The 14,196-nt window shown below is 43.9% G+C and overlaps 2 protein-coding genes across 2 annotated transcripts in view; both read left to right on the forward strand.

Moving 5' to 3' along the window:
- Nucleotides 1–3,328: 3,328 nt before the first annotated feature.
- Nucleotides 3,329–10,795, forward strand: LOC104307766 (radial spoke head protein 4 homolog A). The gene is made up of 6 exons (XM_009908856.2): nucleotides 3,329–3,697; nucleotides 4,886–5,117; nucleotides 6,992–7,741; nucleotides 8,883–9,033; nucleotides 9,831–9,948; nucleotides 10,557–10,795. The coding sequence occupies exons 1-6, from the start codon at nucleotides 3,381–3,383 to the stop codon at nucleotides 10,789–10,791; spliced, it is 1,803 nt and encodes a 600-aa protein (XP_009907158.2). The 5' UTR covers nucleotides 3,329–3,380; the 3' UTR covers nucleotides 10,792–10,795.
- Nucleotides 10,796–11,736: 941 nt separating this feature from the next.
- Nucleotides 11,737–14,196, forward strand: part of CENPE (centromere protein E) — a 39,125-nt gene continuing 36,665 nt past the window's right edge. Inside the window, exons 1-4 of the mRNA XM_054162748.1 lie at nucleotides 11,737–11,811; nucleotides 12,134–12,225; nucleotides 13,629–13,718; nucleotides 13,797–13,915. Of these exons, the coding sequence (XP_054018723.1) occupies nucleotides 11,756–11,811; nucleotides 12,134–12,225; nucleotides 13,629–13,718; nucleotides 13,797–13,915 (357 nt within the window). The 5' untranslated portion in view covers nucleotides 11,737–11,755. The remainder of the gene's footprint in view (nucleotides 11,812–12,133; nucleotides 12,226–13,628; nucleotides 13,719–13,796; nucleotides 13,916–14,196) is intronic.

Raw genomic sequence — 14,196 nt, forward strand, 5'->3', positions numbered from 1 at the left:
GGGAAGTCTCATGGGTTGAGAAACATAGGACATGAGATCTTTCACTGATTACCATCACAGGCAAAGTAGTCTTGACTTGGAGAAAATCAGTTGAATTTATTACCAAACAAACCTGAGCAGGATAATGAAAAATAAAACCAGATCTTAAGAACACCTTGTCCCTATCCCTTCCTTCTCCCTGGTTTCAACTTCATTCCCAGTTTTGTGTATCTCCCTGTCACCAGCAGTGCAGGAGGACAGAGACTGGGATGTGGTCAGTTTATCACACTGTCTCTGCTTCCTCAGGACAAGGACTCCTCACATTCATCCCCTGCTCCAGTGCGAGGTCCCTCCCAGAGGCAAGTCCTCCATGAACTTTTCCATTGTGAGTTCTTCCCATGGGCTAGTTCATCACAAACTGCTCCAACCTGCATCCCTTAAAAAGGGTGCAGTACCTTGGGAACCAACTGCTCCATCATGTGTCCCTCCCAAGGTCACAAATCCTGCCTGCCAAACTGCTCCAGAATCTGCTCCTCCTTCCACAGGTCCTGCCAGGAGCCTCCTGTAGGCTTCCCCCAGGGTCATAGCCTCTTTCAGACATCCACCTACTCTGGCTGCAGGAGGGTACACTGCCTCATCCTGGTCTTCACCACATGTTGCAGGGGAATCTCTGGTCCAGCACCTGAAGCACCCCCTCCCACTCCTCCCTCACTGACATCAGTATTTGCTGACTTGTCTCACACATTATCATTCCTCTTTTCAACTACAACTGTGTTGAGCAGTTTCTCTCCCCTTCTTAGGCAGGTTATCACTGAGATACTACCACCATCACTAACAGGCTTGGCCTCAGCCAGTGGTGTGTCCATCTCAGAGCTGACTGGCTTGGCTCTATCGGACATCAGGGAAGTTTCTAGGACCTTCTCACAGAAGCCACCCCAAGTAGCACCCCCAGCTATCAAAACCTTGTCACACAAAAGTCCTTTACATGGATACCCTAAGACAGTATTATTTTCCCTGTCCAATTGTTAAGAGAATCTTTGGCAGCTACCCTTGGGCCAGCTGCAGATATTTGCTAAAATATCCTTAAGAGGCCTTTTTAAAAGTAACTGACTAACTAAATTCACCTGCTCTACAGAATTGCTTTATAACTCTTTTGTTGAATACTAGGTATGTGCTCAGCTTCACTCAAACAGTAGTTCTTTGTGGACTTACAAGCAATTAAGGAGACAATGTGAGTAAATTTCACACATGTGATGAGGGCTCTGGAAATCCACACAACTCTGAGTATCTGTGCAAGTCAATAGCACTGTAGCACATAACACCTGCTGGGAGTACAAAAGCATACTCAGTGCACTACTACATTCCTGCACAACAAATCTTGAGTAACTAAATTAATACAAGTTATCAGGTTCTTCCTTTGTAATGTGACATTTGTCCTTCACATTTTAGTGTTTGAATACTACTGTAAACAGAAGTTACTCACACTTTGGCCAGCAGTCTTCTTAACACTGTTAGTGTCTCACATGACAGAGGTGTTTTCTATCAGAGCTCCATTCAACTTCAGTTACATCTCTTCTTCCCTTGAATCCAGTGAATACAGTTTTTTAAAGCAATTATCAATTTTTACAATATTTTTCTCCTCCTAAGAGAAAAAAACTTAGTACCTTATGGGAATAGCATGAGAAAATACCACCACTAAAATGCAGATTAAAGAGAGTACAAGATTTTCCACTAAATGCAAAGAAAGCAAATAAATGTCACTTATTCCTTTTCAAATCAAAATGAAGCTTATGAAGATCCATTCTTCTGCTCTCAGCAGAGATCTGAAAGATTCTTATACCACAAATGTTCAAGATAGAATACTAACAACATTTCAAGGTTTGTAGAATCATAGAATCATTAAGGTTGGAAAAGATCTCCAAGATGGTGAGCCCAACCATCAACCCACCACCACCACACTCACTAAACCACATCCTGAAGTGCCATGTCTACTTTTTTGAACACCTCCAAGGACAGTGACTTTACCACTGCCCCAGGCAGACCATTCCAACATTAGATAACCCTTCCAATGACAAAGTATTCCCTAACATTCAGCCTAAACCTTCCCTGGTGCACCTTGAAACCATTTCCTCTAGTCCTGTCACTTCACACCAGGGAGAAGAGGCCACCCCCTCCTCACTCCAACCTCCCTTCAGGCAGTTGTAGAGAGCAATGAGGTCTCCTCTCAGCCTCCTCTTCTCCAGACTGAACAACCCCAGCTCCCTCAGGTGTTCCTTGTAGGTGATGTGCTCCAGGCCCTTCACCAGCCTTGTTAGCCTCCTCTGGACACATCCCAGCTCCTCAATGTCCTTCCTATAGTGAGAGGCCCAGAACTGAGCACAGTACTCAAGTTGCAGCCTCACCAGTGCTGAGTATAGGGGGATGATCACCTCCCTGTTCCTGCTAGCCACAGTGTTTCTAACAGAAGCCAAGATGCCACTGGCTTTCTTGGCCATCTGGGCACACTGCTGACTCATGTTTAGTCGACTGTTAACCAATACCCCCAGGTCCTTCTCCAAGCTGCAGCTTTCCAACCACACATCCCCAAATCTTGTAGATTACCAGAAGGCTGTTGGCACCCAACTGCAGGACACAGCACTTGGCCTCGCTGAGCTTCATACAACTAGCCTTAGCCCCTCGGTCTAACCTGTCCAGATCCAGCTCTAGCAGGCCGACACAGAAAGCCTCTCCGGAGAAGGGGTAAGGGCTCGCGCGGCTTGCAGGGGTTTCCCGCCCAGCACACGGCGCCCAGCCCGCCCAGCACACGGCGCCCAGCCCGCCCAGCACACGGCGCCCAGCCCGCCCAGCACACGGCGCCCAGCCCGCCCAGCACACGGCGCCCAGCCCGCCCAGCACACGGCGCCCAGCCCGCCCAGCACACGGCGCCCAGCCCGCCCAGCACACGGCGCCCAGCCCGCCCAGCGCTGAAGGCGACTGACGCGCGCGCGCGCGCTCTCTCCCTCCCTGCCGGCTGCTGCTCTTCAGCGCGCGGCAACGCGAACGGGATCGGCCCCCGCGCGCTAATTAAGCGCGGGCACGGCAGCTGCAACGGCTTTTTTAGCTGCCCTGAGCATCGCCAGGCCGCCGACCCCCGTCAAGGGCCCCGCCCGCAGGGGGACAAGTCGCTGCCTCCTCTCGAGAGCGGGGAGACACGGAACAGTAATCAGTCCTGACTGATACTGACTACGAGCCCACCCCTTAACCCCCAGCCACACAGCCGGCGTCCCTGGCAACGGCGGCGCCATTACCTCGCCGGCACTCCGCCCCGCGGCGGCGGCCGTTGCTGCGAGACAAGCGGAGCTGACGGCGCTTGGGGGGCGACTTGGTGTCCCCGGTCCGGCCCGCACCCCCTGGACCAGGCCATGTATGAGCCTCCGTCCCCGGCTGTCCCGGAGGACGGGCAGGAGCAAGACAAGAGCATCTATCGGCCACAAGAACCCGACCAAGATCAAGACCAAAGAGAAAGTGTCAGTCAGAGCCATGCACCAGGACAAGCACCTTATCAAGCCTATGAAGACAGGCATGGCCCTTACCGGCCACACGAACCAGGTTATGGTCTTTATCAGCCAGGATTCAGTCCATATGATGATCAGATACCCGAACCCGAGTCCCGGCAGCTGGCAGTTCAGAATGCAAAAGCCTATTTACTGACGAGCAGCACAACATCCGGCCTGAACTTGTAAGTCTGGAAAAGGGACACAGTCGAAAGGGGTAGAAAGTAGGAGTGGAGAGAAGAGCAGTGTTGGTCAAATGGTAAAGGGTCATTGTTATTAATGACAAAGCCAATTAAAGTTGATTGAATACAGTTTTAATTTGAAAAGAGCAATTTTAAGGCAATAAGAGACATGCAAACAGCGCTGGGTACAATAAATACACACTAAACACAATCTAACGCCCCTTCAAATATTCTGCTCCTAATGTGTATGCATATAAAGGTGGGTTTATTTAAATTCCTTCGTCCTTCTGGTGATTTTTCAACGATGTAATCTTCTGGTCACCACAGCTGGTGGGTTGTGTGCTGAGTCCTTATGGTTGTATCTTTTTTAGCTCCGTTGTTATAATCAACGTCCTTCCCAGGGATGGGTTGCACGTAGGATCTCGTGATTCTCACAACTGTCTCTGGTGTTCACATCTTCTGTAGCAATCTCTCTCCCATCCTTAAAAAACTTACTGTTTCATAGTATTCCAGCTGTTAGCTGTTAGTTCCTAACATTTCACTGAGGCCTTCGTATACAAATCAAATTAATAAACAACAGGTTATAATAAAACCTAAGATCTTACTCTATATTAAAGCAAATCAAATTAATCTTAAACAGCTGATTATAATAAAGCCTAAAAAAATCTTACTGTAGTTACATATGTCAGTTCCCAGTGTCTGATCCCTTGTTTCACCATTCATGCTCCTGCATTTGCTTTAATCAAAATCATCTAATTGACACAAATTATCACTCCATTCATCACAGTCATGTTAACAAAGGGAGAAATACCGATTGGTATATAGAGAATGGGAGAATGTGTTCAGTGCTGTGTGATACTTGTGTGTGGCCAATGTCTTTCAGAATCAAAATTCCTTAGGAAATGTATAAACTTCAAAGGGAAATTGCTTTGATTAAGTTAAATTTCAGCTTCAGCTCCTGAAGCAGGTGTGGTGTATACTGAAAATGGAAGATGGGGCTACTCCTAGGTACATTATAATCAGGGTGGTTTCAAGTTTAATTTACCATAATGCTCCACAATACTCTTTCATCTAAGTATTCCAATGATTTTTCCAGAGCTCCAGGTGATTAGCTTCTACTTTTGATGTTCAAAACATAATAATCTAAAACTTTTGTATGGTAAGCCAGTAATATTTGCATTTACATAACAGATACGATCATCTTGCTAATATACTAACCAAGATCCTGGATGAAAAGCCCACAAATGCAGTAGACATAGTTGAGAATATCAGCAAGGATGTGAAGTGGGCTCAATTTCACAAAAAAATGGACACTCTTCGAGATGAACATGAGATTCTTCCAACATATGAAGCTGCAGAAAAGCGTAAAGCTTTGTTCCTCAAGGGAAATGGAGAAGAAGAGGAAGAACTGGAAGAAGAGACTGTGAGTTATTAACAGAGAAAAATAGGTATCATATGTACCAGGGAGTGGGCGGGAGAATGGCAGGAAGGGAAAGGAGGGAGGGACTGATCTCCTTTCTAGTATTGCCTTACACAGCCATATAAGTCATTCCAGCCGCAGTATCATGCACCCTCTTCATAGCTCAGTCAATCCCATGTCTTGGTGTGAAGAAGCACACTCATCTCGTTACCTAGTTGGGATTTTTTCCTGTAGTAAATCTAATCATAGGACTGTTGAGCTTGGAAGAGACCTTTGAGATCATCAAGTCCCATCCTGAGCCTTTAAAATTACAAATATTCTAGAGATGATGAACAGAAAGTAAAGCTTACAGTATCCCACATAGGCTACTTCAGCATGCAATATTGCATCCAAATTTCTTTTCTTTATCTAAAAGTGGCATTTCTTTACCTAAAGTGATCATAACTCTGGACAACAGTTCAAAAATCTTGTGCACAGCTGCTACTGCAAAATAGAGAATGAAGAATTCTATGACCTTTCCAGCTCCAGATGTGGTTCCAGCCTCTTCTTCTCCAACTCAAAAAAAAAAAAAAAAAAAAAGAGGTTATCATGAAGAACTACTAGAATTGAAAAGCCTCCTCTTAAAACATTTTTTTCAGTATTCAGTTGATTATATGCAGAGGCATTTTACCCAATAAAAATTAAGAGAGTTCTTATAGTAATGAAGGGAAACTAATCAACAAGATGTTGATTTTCATATGAGGTTAACAGTATATATTCAAAGTAATATAGATGCAGACTGTAGAACAGTCTGCAGAACAGAAGAGTCTTTCATCTTTTCTATAGCCTATTACTTCTTACACAGTAACAGCATATAATGGGGGGGAAAAATAGGATATTCAGAAAAGAATTACATATGCTCCTGTGCACCTTGCTTTGATATAAGAAGCCTGAAATTCCAGACAAAACTAGCCACTGCCCTGCCATGTACAACTTACAGTATCTTTGGCTGTGTGACACACAATCACCTACCCCCATGAAAGGGACAGTTTGTTTTTAAAATGCAGAGAGCTCTATGCCAAGGTTTTCAAAAGAGTAGCATTCACTCCAGAGAAATATTGCTGGTCTGTCGCTGTATAAGGATAGGGTGACGGCAACAGCGACGGAAGGATACGCAAGCAGAGCACAGAGAAAAACAAAAGACTCCGTTTATTCCAGCGAGCAACACATATTTGTATGTGTGGTGTTAGTGTGGCTGTGTGTGACTGATTAACAAACTTTGCTCAAGATTCTCACTGGCGAGTGGTAGCATTGCTATAGTTACTCGTTAAGTTAGTCCAGGTGGCCTCCTATCTCATTGTGCGATTTCTTATCCTCAAACATTCAGTCCAGGGACTTTCCAGATTCTCATGGGAACACAGTGATGTTTTCAATACTGAACTCTTCACCAGAGCTCTTCAGAAGGTCCACAGATTCATCACAGTCCCCCACACTGGTCTGATTTTGAAATAAATGAAATAGGTATTCTATTTTCCCCAAAGAAACACAGTGACACTATGGGCATCAAGGCTTCTTAAATAGTTGACATGCCCTAGCACTAAAGTCTTTGTAGATCTTGTGTGACTTTCTTTAATTTACAGGAATTAGGAGCTTGAATTTTGAATCCCGTACACTTAAAGCAGTAGTTCATCTGTGTTCTTTTCTGTAGCCCCAAAGTGGCATTTTTAATTTGCCTAAATGATAGTGGTAGATGTAGTGAATGAACATCTTCAAAGCACTTTGAGAAAGTCAGTGGCACTGCAGAGAAGTGAAGTGTAATGTTTAATGGAGAACATGTTTAATTTTTCAAATAGATAATTGCACTATTATTCAGATTCATTCTGGATCTTCTTTCCCAGGAAGATACTCCTCTACCTAACGTGATGGAAACAGCCTTTTATTTCGAACAGGCTGGAATCGGCTTGAGCAAAGATGAATCCTATCACATATTCCTTGCCCTTAAAAATCTAGTTAGTGTTCAGCCAATCCAGACCTGTCGCTTCTGGGGCAAAATTCTGGGCTTGGAGATGAACTACATTATAGCTGAAGTACAGTGCCAGGAAGGGGAAGAGGAGGAAACAGAAGGGGAAGAAGTTACTGAGGAAGAAGATAAAGAGGTGGGTGAGGTTGAAGATGAAGATGAGGAGACAGAAAAAGAAGACAAACCACCAGAGTCCACCTATAAGCCCCCACCTGTCATCCCAAAAGAAGAAAATGGGACCGGGACTAATAAATATGTCTACTTTGTCTGTAATGAGCCAGGCACACCCTGGGTGAAGTTGCCTCCAGTGACACCAGCCCAGATTATCTGTGCCAGGAAAATCAAGAAGTTCTTCACTGGTAGGCTGGATGCTCCTGTTGTGAGCTTTCCTCCTTTCCCTGGAAATGAGGCCAACTACCTGCGTGCACAAATAGCTCGGATCTCAGCAGGAACCCATGTCTCTCCCATTGGATTTTACCAGTTTCCAGAGGAGGAAGAAGAAGAGGAGGAAGAGGAAGGAGGAAGAGGCACATATGAAGAAAACCCTGATTATCATCCTCTTTCTGTGGCTGAACTGGTGGATTCACTCTCCACATGGGTACACCACACACAGAGTATTCTACCGCAGGTATGTTCTAGTTGTAGCTCAGGTACCATTCAAACTGTAGCATTGATAGGGTTTTAGAATCTAAGTGGCACTCCTCACCTGCACATTTGAACTAGTCATTAGAAATGGGATTGGACTGAAAGATCTTCATACAGAAAATATATTTGATGTAGTATTTAATATATAGCTAGATAACTATATTGCACATGTTTACATGCAGCCTATATTTATGTGCAGCATATACTCACATATAGCATATATTTGTGGGTACATTTTTTTTAGGAACCTTCTAGGTTTAATATTTTTTTCAGTGTTCTTGAGATTGAAACCCATCTTTATAGACAACAGCACTGAGTTAGGCCTTGACAGACACCAGTTTCTGGTATCTTCTAGATTAGGTTTTCTTTTTTTGAAGACCTTACTTGAAAAAAAAAAAGGGTTTAAATTCTCTTTTCTCGGGTAGGAGGCCAAAATGCAGACCTGTTTGTCTGCTGAATGAAACTTATTTGATGGGTTTTTTTCTGGTTTATTGTTTGTTGCTTACTTTCTGCTGTCAAATATGCAAATGAAAAAGCTTAGAAGTTTGTGACATCAGGCTAGCGCTGGAAAGAGGTATTACTAATTTAATGACCCTTGCTGGATTACTTGCTGGCTAGTGTACCAGTTCAACAATGCCAGTGTAAAATAGCAGGAATGGCAGGAAATAAGCTTTAAAATTAGCAGCAAAAAAAAACAATAGTTGCAAAAATTAGATCTATATGCATTAGCACTTTAAGAATATTTTATTATGTTCCTCTGGCTGGTAGCTACATACCAAGGCAGACTTTAAAAAGAAGGTGCAAAATCTGTAAGTTAAGCCTCTTAGTTTGTAGTAAGTGGTAATCTAGCAAGGCTGTAACCAAACTGACAAGTAACTGAAGACTTAAAAGCTGATGGCAGAGGCAGAAGGTTATTCTGAATAGTAAGGAAGGATGAGGGAAGAATGAGTAATAAAGGGATACAATATTACGCCAACAATTTACCCATTATGGAATATACCTTTTTATTTTCTCCCTCTTCCATCTTAGCCCGGGGTGTGTGTGCCTGAGGCAGTTGTTCTAACTGCCTGCCATTCTTTCAACGATTGCTACTTGTATTTGTTATTTTTCCATATCAATTACAGGGTCGCTGTGTTTGGTTTAATCCTTTTAAAAAATCTGAAGAGGAAGAAGAAGAAGCAGAAGATGATGAAGAGGAGGAGAAAGAAGAGGAGCCAGATGAACCACAGCAAGAAATAGGACCGCCTCTTCTCACTCCACTCTCTGAGGATGAAGGTATTCTGCATGGGATGTCAAGGCTTTTGATAAAGAGCCACTAGGAATGTTGGCATTTAGGTAGTAAGTACCGAAAGTCAGAGGACTCTGATGATTCATGAAGCAATATAGTTTCCCCCTGTAGGGTAAGCAGAGTCTTTTACAAAATTGATTGAAAGCAAATGAAAGTTATTTGGTTTCAAACTGAAACTATTTGGTTTATTAGTTAATAATTTTGTTGAGGATAACAGCAAAATACCTCTGATTTGTAAGGCTACTGCAAGTTCAAGACAGCTCGCTACGTTCTGCTATTTTTCTGTCATCTTTTTTTTAGGCAAGAAAGAACTGTGTTTGTATATGTAAATAAAGAAATATATGTGTACATACATAGATACACAAGTAAGACTTTAGATCCTGTAGTATATTACCGCAGCAAATCATGGGAGTACAGGAACCTGAATATTAGATTACACTAATAGGAAATTATATTCCTACTCCCCATTCATTGATCCAGGTGAAAAATAACTATGTAATTTATCCATAAGCGATAAAACAATCAATCCTTGACTAAGGAAAGAGCTGGGAGCACTACTGAATTTCAGGCTCTATTGGTATCCCTGTGCTATCTACCCATACATCCAAACCACCTGTTCAAACACAGTACCTACATTTATTGTTTCTGACTTCCGGCTCCATGAACATTCAACTTAATATAATCATTACTTGAATTCTGGGAAAGTCTTGTAGCTCAGTATTAAATATTTTGTAGAAGCTTCCAAGTAGATTTATTTTCAGACTGTGTGTTTGGCTGCCCCCAGGAATTCAAAACATCCCTGCCTGGACAGCTCAAGCTTCTACAAACCTGATCCCACAGCATGCTGTTGCAATCCTCCAGTCTAACCGGTGGCCCGGAGCCTACGCCTTTGCATCTGGCAGGTGAGGAGCTGACATGGTTACAACACAGGCTGTGCATGCTCCACACAGGTGCCTCTCTAATGATGTCAAAATGGCTTTAATAGTAATTCATTGACTGAACTCCAGTATTCCAGATACTGATGGAGAAGACTAACGTGCACAGCAACACTAAAAACGTATTTAAGGCTGAAAATTAATAGTCATTGGACAGGCTGCTATAAAGTAAATGGATGTAAATGTTCAGTTAGTATTTGGGCACAGTCCTTGATTTAAAACCTGTATTCTTGAGCCTGCTGCACTTTTTAGAAAAACAGCTGTGGTTCTAATGTTCATTTGTTTCCACTACACATGGTACAGTTGCTAACAGGCACTGGAGTTGGTGGCAGAAACAGCACCATGTTACCAGCATGGAGTTGTATCGTAATACAGTGAAAAGAGTACAGCCGTCATCATTTTAGCATTTGGAGATTTTTAAGTGCAAGGTGTATTAATCAAGTTCCAGCAGTCAAATATGTCTGTTACAGTGTATCTGCACCACAATGACTTCTTGCACAGCAAAGTAAGCACATTGTCTCCACTGATGTTTTGTCAGGGGGAGAATTTGTGATCCTTTCACTTTTCTTTCTCAGGAAATTTGGTAACATCTACTTTGGCTGGGGTCATAAATACAGCCCAGAGAACCACACTCCTGCACTGCCACCGCCAGTGCAAGCTGAATACCCCAGTGGGCCAGAAATCACTGAAATGAGAGACCCCACTCTGGAAGAAGAATTGGCTTTCAAGGCGTCGAAAGAAGACACTTCAGATGAAGCTGAGGAAGATGGGGAAGATGCTGAGGAGGAGGATGAAGAGGATGATGATTAAAATATGGGGGGGGGGAACATTTTTATTTTACAAATTTAAAAAATAATAGTATTTTCAGAAGTTAGTCATTAATTAGTTGTCCTTAAAAGAAATGCAATTGGTGCATGCTGTCTTTTTTGACTTCTGCAGGCTCTTCTTTGGAGCTACCTACCCTGTCCTTCCCTGTCTCTACAGCACCAGTGCTGGTGAAGGCTGCATTCAACACAATAAAGTAGAATTATAGACCCGTTTCAGTTGGAAAAGGCCTTTAAGATCATGTCACTCTGCCCAGTCTGCTGCTAAACCAAGTTCCTCAGAATCACATCTCTGCATCTTCTAAACACTGCCAGGGATGGGGATTCAACCACCCTGAGCCTGTTCCAGTGTTTGAGAAGCCTTTCAGTGATGGCTTTTCTTCTAATAGCCAACCTAAGTAGCCTTTTTTTCCAGAAGAGCAGGCGCACACAGTACGTTCTGCTTCCTGAAATAACGCTGCTGTGAACTACCCAACTACCTCCCACCGAACGCTATTTTTCTAAGCCGCAATTCAATGCCTATATAAATTTTAATTAAAAGCAAACTAAAAACCTTAATTACATGACACTGTCACTTTCGTGTGTGCAAGCATACTATTAAAAATACAGTGTTCAGCCTGTTATGCCACCGGCGTACCCCTCCCTGTGGGCCCGCAACGGAGCGCTGTCACCCACCCCACACGCAGCTCCGCCGGGTAGCACGGCAGGACGCTGAACAAACGGCCGGGGGGGGTAGGAAGGCGGCAGCGCCCGCTCAAACGCTTACCTACACGAGGCTTTTCCCGTGTTCCCCCCGTCAGCTCCAGGCGAGTGGTACGCTCCGCCGTGGCGTCTGCCCCGCGCGGACCAATCGCAGCGGCCTCGGGAGCAGTTTAAACTAGGGCGGCGGTTGGGCCCTGGCGTTGTGCGCTCGGGTGGGAGTGGAGTGAGTGCTTGTGCTAGTACCGGTGATGGCAGACGAGGGTGCCGTGACCGTCTGCGTGCGTGTGCGGCCGCTCATCGCCAGGTGAGACTTTGTCTAGGCGGGACGGCTGCATCCCAGGCCCCAGGCGGAAGGCTGAAGTGTGGCCCGGGAACCCCTCGACTTCCCTGGGTGTTGCTGGGCTCTTCGCACCTTCAGCTTGGGCCCCCGGGGGTACCGTTACAGCCCTGCGAGGAGGGGGAGGCAGGGGCATGAATGCGGCGTCCGTCCCTGTGGAGGAAGGAGAGAGCCTGAGAAAACAGAGCTGGCGGTGGCCGGAGAGAAGGCCTTGCCGTGAGGGGTTGGACCCGTGTTACAGGAGCCCAGTCCTAACCTCGTAAAACTAAGGGAATATGTTTTCTTTTAGGGAAAAGGCTTTAGAAGATAAATTGTCACTTCACTGGAAGAGTGAAAATAATACCATTTCTGAAGTGAATGGTACAAAAGTATTTAGTTATGGTAAGAATACAAATGCAATAATTTTATTTTGATGCTTACATGGTTTTTTCTTCCTGTACTACTTGAATGTTTCAGCCAACACTAACGGCTAGCTTTGTGTGGTACCCCTGAGCTCTCGTTCCCAGCATTGTAGTCCTGAAGAAGTGCCATAGGGACATACTGAATCAGTACCAGAAATGTAGCTTTGAAGTCGGCTTCGTCATGGATGTTGCTTTTTGTGTTCTGGCTGGTGCTGTAGGGCGCTTTTGGAATACACAATCTGTGTTGTTTTCAGATAAATTCCAGTTACAAGTGGACTAGACTGGGGTTAGTCCAGAGCATTTAGGAAGAAGAGGGTGTGGGAGCCCAAATCCAAAATGGGAAAGTGCACAGTGTGGATGCTGGATCATAACTGACTGCTGATAGTGCACAGTGTGGATGCTGGATCATAACTGACTGCTGATAGTGCACAGTGTGGATGCTGGATCATAACTGACTGCTGATAGTGCACAGTGTGGATGCTGGATCATAACTGGCTGCTGAGAGGCAGAACGACTTTTCTAACATCCTTTAATAGAGCATGCATGGGCCGCGTTGGGTCTTTCCAGGAGCTGCGAGGTTCATTGTACTCCTCATAGAGGGCTTAGCAACACACAGGTATTACAAGTCCAAAAACCGATTTCAATAGATAAAGGCCTTTCACTTCTGGGTCTTCGCTGCCCCCTTCTGCCCTTCCAGCAGCATTGCAGTCGCGATCCGCGTCGTTCTCGTGGTTTCCTTCGTTCTGCCGATTGCAGCCGCTGCCTAGGCGTGTGGGAATTCTTATCTCTATCTCTTTGCAGCTATAAACAGTTAACGCAGTTATCATTATTCCTCCCAAGCTCAAGGCTTCTCCGTTAACTATGTTAATCAAAATTAATTTTATGTCTACAAACTATCTGGGAACATTTTCTAGCAGTAAGAAATTCAAGCAGAAAGAAGTCATTACTGAGTCTGTCCTTCACTGCCTTGCTTTGAGTCTCTTCGTACCGATCCACTTGTTAATAAGAATGTCGTCACTAGAAAGATTTTTTTCCCCCAGAGTATAGATTCAATAGAAGCATGCTCCAAGATAGAGTTTAATAAGTAGTCTGTCTTGTTAGAAGCCTCATAGGTCAACTAGACTCATTTTTAGGATTAAATGGGACTGCTGATTAATTGCCCATCCTTCTTAGTTTGACTTTCCTGGTTCTGAGTCTAATATTTCTTTTTAACAAAAAAAAAAAAAGCCTGTGTCAGCAGTTATCACAATTAATTTTTGTCTGAATTATCCTGTATTCTGATACAAACTTACTGGATTTGAAGTCAGAAATACTGAGTAAGCTGACAGCTTGGGTTTGGGTTGTGCTACAATGGATTCACGTGCTTTGCTTTATTTTTTTAAGATCGTGTTTTTCACTCAAGCGACAGCACTCAGCAGTTATATGAAGGTGTAGCAGTTCCAATTATACAGTCAGCTGTACAAGGTTATAATGGTAAGTTTTAAAACTGTGTTTAAATCCCATTTGCAATGCATTTCATCAGTATTTAACAGAACTTAAACCTCTTTCCAGGCACAATATTTGCTTATGGACAGACAGCTTCAGGGAAGACCTATACAATGATGGGAAATGAGGATTCTACAGGCATAATCCCGAAGGCAATTCAACACATTTTCAAAGTTATTTGTGAGGTGAGCAATTCACTGAAGTGATTGAAAGAGCTAGTAAGGTTTGTATTGCTGTATGCTACACTTAGCTTGTATCAAGGAGCATTCATTTATATTGATCCATATATTGCAGCTACTTTGCTAGCCTTGCAAAGATGAGTGGCTTAAGAAAAGCTAATGAAACTCATTTAGTTGGAATCAAATTGGGGGAGGGGGAAAAAAAAGCCCTGAAGGGGGTTGTTAAATTTGCAAATACACTAAACCTTGATTAAAAATATAAATAGATGCTCACTTGTGGTAGATAG

The sequence above is a fragment of the Dryobates pubescens genome, chromosome 1, assembly GCF_014839835.1.
Source record: "Dryobates pubescens isolate bDryPub1 chromosome 1, bDryPub1.pri, whole genome shotgun sequence".
Classification (NCBI taxonomy): Eukaryota; Metazoa; Chordata; class Aves; order Piciformes; family Picidae; genus Dryobates; species Dryobates pubescens.